Source organism: Octodon degus, unplaced genomic scaffold (genome assembly GCF_000260255.1).
Source record: "Octodon degus isolate 3935 unplaced genomic scaffold, OctDeg1.0 scaffold00021, whole genome shotgun sequence".
Lineage (NCBI taxonomy): Eukaryota > Metazoa > Chordata > Mammalia > Rodentia > Octodontidae > Octodon > Octodon degus.
The window spans coordinates 13,205,811-13,216,028 of record NW_004524597.1 but is presented as its reverse complement, the minus strand read 5'-3'; the positions used below and the strand labels follow the sequence as shown (position 1 = coordinate 13,216,028).

General features: G+C 58.7%; 2 protein-coding genes across 5 annotated transcripts; both read left to right on the top strand.

Moving 5' to 3' along the window:
- Nucleotides 1-6: 6 nt before the first annotated feature.
- Nucleotides 7-8,445, top strand: Sept5 (septin 5). 3 transcript variants are annotated; one of them, XM_004627979.2, is made up of 12 exons: nt 7-120; nt 264-274; nt 4,625-4,721; nt 4,829-4,915; nt 5,153-5,276; nt 5,382-5,516; nt 5,626-5,743; nt 5,849-5,950; nt 6,678-6,774; nt 6,859-6,994; nt 7,228-7,330; nt 7,469-8,445. In XM_004627979.2, the coding sequence occupies exons 1-12, from the start codon at nt 78-80 to the stop codon at nt 7,523-7,525; spliced, it is 1,110 nt and encodes a 369-aa protein (XP_004628036.1). In that variant the 5' UTR covers nt 7-77; the 3' UTR covers nt 7,526-8,445. The 3 variants fall into 3 exon arrangements, with proteins under 3 accessions (XP_004628036.1, XP_012369414.1, XP_023567387.1); XM_012513960.2 differs by lacking the exons at nt 7-120; nt 264-274 and adding an exon at nt 3,600-3,943; XM_023711619.1 differs by lacking the exons at nt 7-120; nt 264-274 and adding an exon at nt 4,455-4,552.
- A 56-nt stretch (nt 8,446-8,501) lies between these two features.
- Nucleotides 8,502-9,796, top strand: Gp1bb (glycoprotein Ib platelet beta subunit). Of its 2 annotated transcripts, none has more exons than XM_023711621.1 (2): nt 8,502-8,703; nt 8,943-9,796. In XM_023711621.1, the coding sequence occupies exons 1-2, from the start codon at nt 8,694-8,696 to the stop codon at nt 9,554-9,556; spliced, it is 624 nt and encodes a 207-aa protein (XP_023567389.1). In that variant the 5' UTR covers nt 8,502-8,693; the 3' UTR covers nt 9,557-9,796. The 2 variants fall into 2 exon arrangements, with proteins under 2 accessions (XP_023567389.1, XP_023567388.1); XM_023711620.1 differs by having other exon boundaries at nt 8,502-8,745.
- The last annotated feature ends 422 nt before the right edge of the window (nt 9,797-10,218 follow it).

Below are 10,218 nucleotides of genomic sequence, written 5' to 3'. Positions count from 1 at the left end.
GCCTCGGCCTCAGCCGCTCATCGCCGCGCCCCGCCCGCGCGTTCGCCGCCACCGCACGTCCCCCGCCGGCGGCCACGATGAGCACAGGCCTGCGGTACAAGAGCAAGCTGGCGACCCCAGGTGAGCCCGGCGCCCGCCCGCGTGCCTGCGCGCGCCTTTGTCCCCGCCGCCCGCCCGCTTCTCACCGTGTCTCTTCGTCTCTCCCCCACCCTCTGGTCTGGACCCACTTGGACCCGACCGCGACCCCGACCCCGACCCCGCAGAAGACAAGCAGGTACGTGCACTCCGCCTTCAGCTAGTCTCCAGGCCCGGTTGGCTGTCACCTATTGTGGCATCAATGCCGCTGGCCTCCAGGCGCGACCCCGCCCCCGCTGGCCGTCAACTAGCCCAGTAGAGATAATCGATATACATTGTCTGTCGCCGGGCAGTGCTTCCACGCCAGGAGCTGCGGCGGCGAGGAGGGGTTGGCCGCCAGACCTGGCCCTCTGACCATCAGGGCAGTGGGCCTTTCCCAAGAATGGGAGGATGAACAATGTCTCTGTCCCACTAATCCAGCTCCAGCATCTTCTTGCTGACCTGGCTTGTAGGCCATGTGTTGGGGTCCTGGGTGAGCGAGGGAAGAATGTCTCTAGGTCCTCTCCTCTCTAAGCAGCATGTGCCTCTGGTCACGCCACTCCACACCCTGAACCTTTATCCCTATATACTAGAGCTAGGCTGTGGCCCAAACTAGGAGCTTGTCTGAGTCATCCCAGCATCTAGCATGGGTGTCCGAACCTAGTGAGTACAGATAGACTTGTGTCCTTCCAAAGGTATTGACCTGGTCCCCACCTTTTGAGAATACAGGACCCAACAGGAAGTTGGCCGGGTCACCTCCTGGAGAGACCTGACTGAGCCAGGGGTTAAACTGATCCGTGAGGGCTAGGAATGAAATGGGGGTGGGTACCAGGTGTGCTGCTAGGTATATTACTCCACTGCTGGCTGGCCTCTGTGGCTTGAGTTCAGCCATGTTTGAGGAGGAAAAACAGGCTCAGCTCTGGCAGCAGACAGGGCTTCACACCCTGTCATTGATGGTGTTTCACACATGGCATAGATGCAGGGCAGGACCTCAGCCTTGGGTGCCTGTAGCAGGGGGGAACAGGAGCAGCTGGCAGGTGGGGTGCACTGGGGAGTCACTGGTGGCCCAGGGCCAATCTCCTGGCAAGGATGTGTCCTGCCCAGGATCACTGGGAGGGGCTCCTGGGAGATCCTGGGTAGAAAGCTGTCTCCCTATCACAGCAAGTCAGACAAAGCCTGAGATGTAGGGACACACACAGCCAGGCTATTGTTTAAGGAGAAGGAAAAAGTATAGGGCTGCCCAGGCAGCATGCAGGCTATTCCTGGGCCTTTGGGTGCTCCAAGCTCAGCCTTGGGGCACTCTGAGTCACTAAGTCTGATACCTGCTGCTCAGCCCCAGCCGGTTGCCTTGCCCATTGCTGCCAGGATGGGGCAACCCCCTCCTGCTGAGGTTTCTATCGGGCACACCCCCTTCCTTTAGCCCTGTATCTGTCTAGCATTTGAGGTCAGCTAGGAGACAGCCCCTTCTCCTGTTCTCCCCCTAGGACCAGAGGGGAAAACACCATGAAGGCAGAAGAAGGGAGCCCCAGGAACAGGGCCAGGGGTCAGGTGTTCAGCAGACCCTAGTGGGTCTGGAGGGATCCAGAAGCACGTAATAGCTTCACTGTGACCACTGAGCTTTGGCCCATTCAGGCCTCCTTCTTACTGTACACAAGGGGAATGGAGAAGCAATGGGGGCTCTGCCAGCCCTCTTTGTCCCCTACCTCCTTCAGGCAGTGATGGGGCTCTGTTGGCTCTGGCTGCTGCTTCTTGAGCTGACTAGGGTAATTCTAAGAATGGAAATGCCTCGAGAGTTTCAGGCATCAGAAGGAGGTGGGCGAAGCTGTGTCAAGAGGAAGTGCTGAAGAATATTTGTTGTGGCTCAGGGACCAGAGAGAGGAGGTGGCAAGGTCCCTCCCACAGAATGCACAGGTCCTACTTGTGCCCAGTTGGATGTCGGGACAGGCAGGTTGGGAGATGGGAGTAAGACTCCTGCTGTCCTGATCAGGGCCTTCCCAGAGGCTGTGCCTTCCCAATTGGGAAACTGAGGCTGTATCTGAAGCAGACCGTGGAGTGGTGATTGGGTGAGACTCAGACCAGAGACTGGGGAGTGGGTTGAGGGCAGAAGGCCTGTGGCTACCCCCATGCCTTGGGAAGAAAGGCTTTCCTGTTTCCTACCGTGGGCCTGCCCTCCTCCCAGGTGCCAGTGGCTTCAGGCCCCCCAACAAGACTAGGGCTTTGGGGGAGGGGGGCTCCACCCAGGTGACAAGAAAGGAGGGTCTGCATGGGAGAGGAATGGGGCCAAGTGGGGGAGGAGACTTTCCAGTGCTCTGTGCACACTGGCCAAAAACTTCCAGTCATCCTGGAGCTGATCCAGCTTCCCTTTCCTGGCCCCTAGGGCGGACTTGTTCTGATTTTCATGAGATGCTAGAGATGGGGAATGAGGAAGGCGTTTTGGCCCTCAGAGGGCCCTCAGCAGACTCCTGCGGCTCCTGGGGTGGCCACGGGGGTGCTGAATGTTAGCTGGCCTGAGCGATCTAGTGTCCTCCCTCCTACCCCCATCCTCCCTCACCCTCTGTTTGTCCAGTAGGTACTGCAGGTCAGAGCAGGCAGGGAAGCTCTGAGGGAAAAGGAGTATCCACGGAGACTGGTGAGGTTGGATCCCAGTCTGTCTCCTACATCGCCTCTGAGGGCAGGGGCCATCTGGAGGTCATGGTGGCCACGCGCGTTGTGAGTGGAGGTTTTGCCAAGCAGCAGGCTGGCCAGGACTTCTAACTAAGTTTAGAGAGAAACGGGTCGTCCGATACTCTGTCCTCCTGCGCGGCCTCTCGCCCTTCGCTCACACTAAGCCTCTGAGGAGGCGGGCGCAGGTCCAGGTGAGAGGGTTGGGTTCTGTCCTCCGCGGGGTTCCTGGAGGTCTGGGGACGCCTAGTGGAGAAAGCATCCCCGCTACATACCCACAAGTGCGCGCAAGGAGGGTAGGTCCGCTCCAAAGAGGGACAGGACCCTGGGGAGAGAGAGGTGTCGGAGAGTGGTTGGGTGTACCGTGACACCGCCGGGAGGTTTTCGGGCCGAGTCTGTACTGAGAGCACGGGTGCTGAATGGGGCCGGTACACGCGCCGTGGTTTGTGGGTTGGAACGTCCTCCGGCGCCCTCTGGCGGGCGGAAGCCGCACCGCGTGCCGGGGGCCGGACGCGCGGCCTCAACAGACACCGTCGCCCCCGCCCGCGTGCGGACCAAGCGTCTGGCCTGTACATCTCCCTGTCCAAACTGACGCCTGGACCCTGGCCGCCTGTGCCACCATCGGGCTCCCAGGCCACGCGGCGCCGCAGCCCCTCCCAGTGGCTCTGCTGGGCCCTGCCCTCCGCAGCGGTTTTCCATTGGTTCCGCCTGTGCCCCAATTTCTAGGCGACTGTCTCCGGGCGACGGCGGGCGGGGCTGTCTTCACCGCCCCCTGTCGAGAGCGTCCGCGAAGCCCCGCCTCTGTCCGGGTGCGTGGGGGTGGCTGCGGGGTCTACGTCGCCACCACAGCTCAGGGCGGGCCTGCAAAGGCGTGGGGGGAATGGCTCGGATGGCCTCTAGGGCCGGCGGTCCCCAAGGTAGGCGACGTCTCCACTTCGGGCTTCAGTTCCCTTGTCTGCAAAACTGGGGCGAGAGCAAGGTTTAAAAGCTGTGCTGCGCGTAAGTCTTTCGCGAACGCCAGGCTCGGGTTGCCCTGCCCGGGTCTAGGGGTCTGAAAGTGGCCGGCAAGGTCTCAAGGGCCGCCGCCATGGACTCGCTGGCAGCGCCCCAGGATCGCCTGGTGGAGCAGTTGCTGTCGCCGCGGACCCAGGCCCAGAGGCGGCTCAAGGTGTGTGTGTGTGTGTGTGTGTGTGTGTGTGTGTGTGTGTGTGTAAAGGGTGGAATGTGGGTCAGTGTGTGCACACTTGCCTGGCCAGGACCTGAAGGATCAGGGACATGGCAGGGGCTGCAGAGCCAACGACCTTTGAGGATGGGCGCTGGGACCCTGCAGTGGGGGATGGCTAAGCTCTACTGTCTATAAATAGCCCCTGCTCGCCGCTGCTGCAGCTGCCACCCCCAGGACTGGATTAGGGCCAGGTGGGCCTCCCACCCTGGGTACTCTGGGGAGGGGTGAGCGTTGAGGCCTAGGCTCCTCTTGCCTGTAAAGACTTCTGAGCGTCTTAGGAGGGTTCTCAGTCCTGGTACCTTCCACCCAGAATGGAAGACATGGCCTGTGCCTGGTGCAGCCTACCATCTCCCTATGCCCACCCATCCCACACACATAGTTTTGGGTCTCTGAAAGCCCCTGGCTGAGGCTGGCACAGAGCCACCTTCTCCTGCCACCCCCTTACCTGCTTTCCCACCTTCAGGCTTTTGTCTACAACCCCTCACCCCATTTTTGCCAATGAAATGCCATACCCTTGGGAATACCATCTGCTGCCTCCTTCTCCAGAGCCAGGTAGGGATAGGGCATTGGGCTGCTGCAGTGGAAGCCTAGTATGCCCCTGACCTGCCTCACTGCCGCCCCCAGGACATCGACAAGCAGTACGTGGGCTTCGCCACACTGCCCAACCAGGTACATAGAAAATCGGTGAAGAAGGGCTTTGACTTCACGCTCATGGTGGCTGGTGAGTGGGCCAGGCTGTTGGGTGGAGTGACTGGGGCCACTGACCAGCCAAGTTTAATTAAGGGGGGCCCAGGCCTAACCCAGCCCCTTCACTGTACTTGTGGCTAGGTGAGTCAGGCCTGGGAAAGTCCACACTGGTCCACAGCCTCTTCCTGACTGACCTGTACAAAGACAGAAAGCTGCTGAGTGCTGAGGGTAAGTACACCCTACATATCCCATCACTACTCCACCAACTCCTACCAAGTGATCCCTTAAACGGAATCCTTACAGGTTCACCCCCTCTCTTTTTATGGTATGGACCTTTAGTTAGGGTCCAAAGGAAGTGGCCTGGATCACAGGCCAAGGCACTGGGATGGGTGAGGGCAAGGGGGAGTCCTGGCTGCGGGACTGGAGGCAGATTTTCAAACAATGCCTTCCTCTTGTCCCCTGCAGAACGCATCAACCAGACGGTGGAGATCCTGAAGCACACAGTGGACATTGAAGAGAAGGGAGTCAAGTTGAAACTCACCATTGTGGACACACCAGGCTTCGGGGATGCTGTCAACAATTCTGAATGGTGAGAAAAGCCTAACTGGAAAATGGGTCCCTGCCCTATCCAATCCCTGCTTCCCTGGTCCAGCAGGCAGCCTCACAGCTGCCCTCATGATCCTCCCACCCCCAGCTGGAAGCCCATCAGTGATTATGTAGATCAGCAGTTCGAGCAGTATTTCCGTGATGAGAGTGGCCTCAACCGTAAGAACATCCAGGACAACCGGGTTCATTGCTGCCTATACTTCATCTCCCCATTTGGGCATGGGTATGTGTGACACTTAACCCCTCTGCTGAGTATCCCTGTAGCTGTGCTTGTCACTGTGCCGCCACCACCCCTCACCATACCCATCCCAGCCCCCGGCTGCTCTCTGCAGGCTGCGGCCAGTGGATGTGGGTTTCATGAAGGCTCTGCATGAGAAGGTGAACATCGTGCCACTCATCGCCAAAGCTGACTGCCTGGTCCCCAGTGAGACCCGGAAGCTGAAGGAGCGGGTAAGCCTGCTGTAGCAGAGAAGCCTGGCCAGAGAATCTGGGGTGGAGAGTACCAGATGTACCTCATCAGCCCCAAATCTGACAGCTGTTATCCTGACACTGCAGATCCGGGAAGAGATTGACAAGTTTGGGATCCATGTGTACCAGTTCCCAGAATGTGACTCAGATGAGGATGAGGACTTTAAACAGCAGGATCGGGAACTGAAGGTGAACTGAAGCCAGGTTGAAGGAGGGTAAAGGTGGTCAGGGACAGAACCAGAGGCACATAGGTCTCCTTCACACAGGGCTTGAAGGGCTGAGCACTCAGGTCTGACCTCATAAGGTCAGAAGTTGTCCTGCCAATAAGAGATCTGTACCTCATCAGCAAAGGCCAGAGGGTAACAGTGATCCAAATCTCTGCCTGGCCTATGTGGGTCATTTGGGCCTCATCTACATGTTTAGTGGGCCATGGAACCATTGGCTGGGTCACCTTGATGTGTTCTCCATGGATCATCCACTAGTCTAGTAGCCACATGGTAGTGGAATTCCCTGGCGTCCAGAATCCTGAGCTACAGAAGAGTGGTGACTTTGGGTGTCCCAGCAGCTAGAGTAGCAATAACAGACCCAAGCCAAGGAGAGGCATTATGGGGCATGATCTCACCTCTTAAGAGAAAGAGGGCAAAGGTAGGTGGTTGCTGGGGAGAAGGGATCTGGAGGGAGTGACCTAGTGTGCACAGAGGTCCTGAGGGTATGAGCTGCACAGGGTATGGCTTCAGTGAGCAGCAGAGAGGCCAGAAGATAGGTGATGCCAGGATCTCTAGGGAGAGGGTGTTGGTGATAGTGATTATGAATGGTGACCAGTGACCCTGCTGGACCAGTGACCCTGCTGCCCTACACACCCTCTCCAGGCACTGAGGGCACTCACAGGGCTGGGCCTTTGCTCCCCTCCCCCCAGGAGAGTGCTCCCTTTGCTGTTATTGGCAGCAACACGGTGGTGGAAGCCAAAGGGCAGCGAGTCCGGGGGCGGCTGTACCCCTGGGGGATCGTGGAGGGTGAGTCCATGTCTGGGGTTCTAGGAATGGGGTGGGAAGGCTCCCCTGGGTAGCACCCACCCACTGCGCACTCCTGCCCCACAGTGGAGAATCAGGCACACTGCGACTTCGTGAAGCTGCGCAACATGCTTATCCGCACTCACATGCACGACCTCAAGGATGTGACCTGTGATGTGCACTATGAGAACTACCGGGCACACTGCATCCAGCAGATGACCAGGTGGGCTGTCCCTGTGCACACACGGAAACCCAACCAACCCCGGCCACTTAGAGGGTTGGTCATGCCCTTCCCACCCAAACCTGAACTTTATTCCAATCCTCGAAAGGTTCTACAGCACCTGATCTCCCAAAGTCAGACCTGGGGCCTCAGGCCTAGCAGGAATCCCTCAAACATGCTCCAGCCCACCACTTTGAGCCTCCCAGTAGTGCCGTCCTCCCATCTCTCCCCTACAGTAAACTGACCCAGGACAGTCGCATGGAGAGTCCCATCCCCATCCTCCCACTGCCCACCCCAGACGCTGAGACAGAGAAGCTCATCAGGATGAAGGATGAGGAGGTTGGTGGGGAGGTGGGGGTGGAGTCTGGGCTGGGTTGATGGGGCGGGGCCAGGGCTGGGTGTGGCCTTCAAGAGGGATTGGGCCAGGCCTCTCCAGGTTGTCTTTCTCACCCTGACTACTATTGTCCCCAACCTCAGTTAAGGCGAATGCAAGAGATGCTGCAGAAGATGAAGCAGCAAATGCAGGACCAGTGACCCCGCTGCTCCAGCCTGCCTCTGGCCTCTCCCACCCCTGGACCCTAGACTTGCCTGGACTCCACCCTGGATTCACTTGGATCTCAGAGGGACCTGGACCTAACCCTAAACCCAGAGTGGCCCTGAGGGGACTACTCCCAACCCAGAGACACGGAGCCACAATCCCCTCCCCATGACCCTAATTTATTCTTAGCATCAGTCTCTACAGGTCATTTGTATGTGTTTCCTAGGGGCCTGAATAACAGTGCTCCCCCAAAAAATCAGCCCACTCTGGCCTTGGGGAATCAGGAGTCAAGTTGGACACAATTTCCTTGATTCCCCTTCTGAAGAAGGTCAGAGCACCCAGGCTATAAGCCCTGTTCAGGCAAGGGGATAAACCAAGGTAGAGAAGGGGAAAGGGCCGGGCCTTTTTCCCCACCCCTGCACTGCTGAGCAAATTTAGGAGCCCCCTTGTGCCAGTTTCGTGAGTCACCCAGTGTATACTGACACCCTACTTTGTGCAAGGTGGGCTGGGTCCTCCCTTACCCAGTCACTTAAACTGGGACTAGAGCAGGCAGGCAGGGTGGGGCTACTGAAGCAGCTGGGAAGACTCCAGACTAGAAGGCCAAGCCTTTTAGTTGAGGAGTGTGGGACCAGCAAGCCAAGCAGTCTAGCCCCTTCCTCACAATGGCCAGCAAATCCAGAGGACTCCTGGGGTAGGGGGTGGTGGGCTATCCCCTGGCAACCCTCATGCCTAGGTGGCTGTTCCCTGCCAATAGCTCGAGGTGCCCTCTCCAGCAGCACTATGGTGCTGGGATCTCAACTCCTCAGCCTCCTTTTTCTCCACCCGCATGACCCCCACACACCCTGTGCTCCGTTTTGTTAAGTTGTGAATGCCACGTCCTGTCCTGGTGGCAGGAAAACAATGTTGGTGAACATCACTGCGGGTGTCCGAGTGTTCCGTGCACCCCTGAGAGTGGTTGGGGGCCGGAAGCCCCAGCAGCTGGCCAGCCCTGGTGATAGTGCTCTATCTGTGGCTGCAGTGCTGGTCTGAGTTGCCTCTGGGTTATTTCTGGCGCGGTAGCAGCATTGTGGTCTGTGTGGCGGGCTCACAGGGCCTGTAAGGAGCCTGCTGGCTCTCTGGCCAACGCCTCCCACCCCACAGCAAGCCGGCCACGGACCTCTCACCATGGGCTCCTGTGAGTCTGGGGTCAGGTCTACTGGTTCCTGGGCAATCCCAGGTTAGGTGGGGTTTTGATTGTCTTGGCTTGGGAAAGGTTTGGATAAAATTGGGGGATTTCAGCCAGTGCATGGGGTGATCTGGTGGAAAGGCTGGAGGCTTACAGGGCATGAGCCTCATGAGCTGCACGGAGCCAAGCCAAGCTCAGGGACGCCCCTTGGGTGTCCTCCACCCCTCATTTCAGCCCTTCTTTTCTAGGGCCGAGCAGAGCGCTGAGCCTGCTGCTGCTACTGCTGGCGCTGCCGAGTTGCGCAGCTGTGGGCTGCCCCGCGCCGTGTAGCTGCGCAGGGACACAGGTGGACTGCGGGCGCCGTGGGCTAACGTTGGCCTCGCTGCCGGCAGTCTTCCCGCCTGACACAACAGACCTGGTGCTGACCGGCAACAACCTAACGGCGCTGCCGCTGGGGCTGCTGGACACACTGCCAGCGCTGCGTGCTGTGCACCTGGGGGCTAACCCCTGGCGCTGCGACTGCCGCCTGGTGCCGCTGCGCGCCTGGCTGGCCGGCCGCCCGGAACGCGCTCCTTACCGCGACCTGCGCTGCGTCTCACCCCCTATGCTGCGTGGCCGCTTGCTACCCTACCTAGCCGAGGAGGAGCTACACGCCGCATGCGCGCCCAGCCAACTCTGCAGGTGGTCGCTAGCAGTGCAGTTCGCGCTCCTCTGCCTCGGGATGCTACACGCCTTGCTCCTGGCATTGTTTCTGTGCCGCCTGCAAAGGCTGCGCACCCGAGACCGCGCCCGTGCCGCATACCAGGTACCTCTGACCACCCCGCTGGTGTACAAGCCCACCGAGGCAGGTGCGTGCTCCTAAGAGGGATCATCTTAGGTCTGCAAATTCGACAAAACTCTGCCCAAGAAGCCTTCGTCTTCTCTTGGACCCACCTTGGCCTCTGCCCAGCCTCCCAGCCTCTCCAAAACCTGAAAGCCAGAATCCATGTAGGACAGAGTGAGGTGACCTATCCCCTCTATGCCTGGGGAGGTAGAGGCGCCTAGGTACTGTGGCCCAACACTTAAGAGCTTCCCTTCCCCAAGTCCACGCTGAATAAACCCTTCTCTGGCCTGTCCGCACCTTCAACTTTGGATCCATTTGCTAAACCCCAGAAAAAGCCCCAGGGAGGATGGGCAAGAGACACAATCACATCTTCACACTGAGCCAAACTAGCCCAGAGCAAGTAAGGGTTAGTGAGTAAACTCCTCTGCCCCACACTGTCCCAGGACATTACGGGTAGTGTGGACAGAGAGGGCATGCACGACAATGTGGACAAGCAGACTGAAGGTGTTCAGAGGATTCTTGTAGGCAGGGAGGGACCACGAAAGAACCTCTATCAGTCACCCTGCTGTGTGGAGAGCTTTCAGAGCAGATGAGGCTCCAGTGGAGTCCATAATCCCTGGTAATCTAGGTGGGGATCAGCCTCTGTAGACATGAAGGCACAGAAAGGCAGATCTATGGAAATCCCCTGCAGGTGTGAGTGA

Bases quoted from the DNA above. Each gene is read 5' to 3' on its own strand.
- Gp1bb (XM_023711620.1), top strand. From the start codon at position 8,694: ATGGGCTCCTGTGAGTCTGGGGTCAGGTCTACTGGTTCCTGGGCAATC. The intron at 8,746-8,942 runs GTTAGGTGGGGT...CTTCTTTTCTAG, and splicing joins TGGTTCCTGGGCAATCCCAG to GGCCGAGCAGAGCGCTGAGC.
- Sept5 (XM_012513960.2), top strand. From the start codon at position 3,863: ATGGACTCGCTGGCAGCGCCCCAGGATCGCCTGGTGGAGCAGTTGCTG. The intron at 4,722-4,828 runs GTGAGTGGGCCA...ACTTGTGGCTAG, and splicing joins CTTCACGCTCATGGTGGCTG to GTGAGTCAGGCCTGGGAAAG. The intron at 6,995-7,227 runs GTGGGCTGTCCC...TCTCCCCTACAG, and splicing joins TGCATCCAGCAGATGACCAG to TAAACTGACCCAGGACAGTC.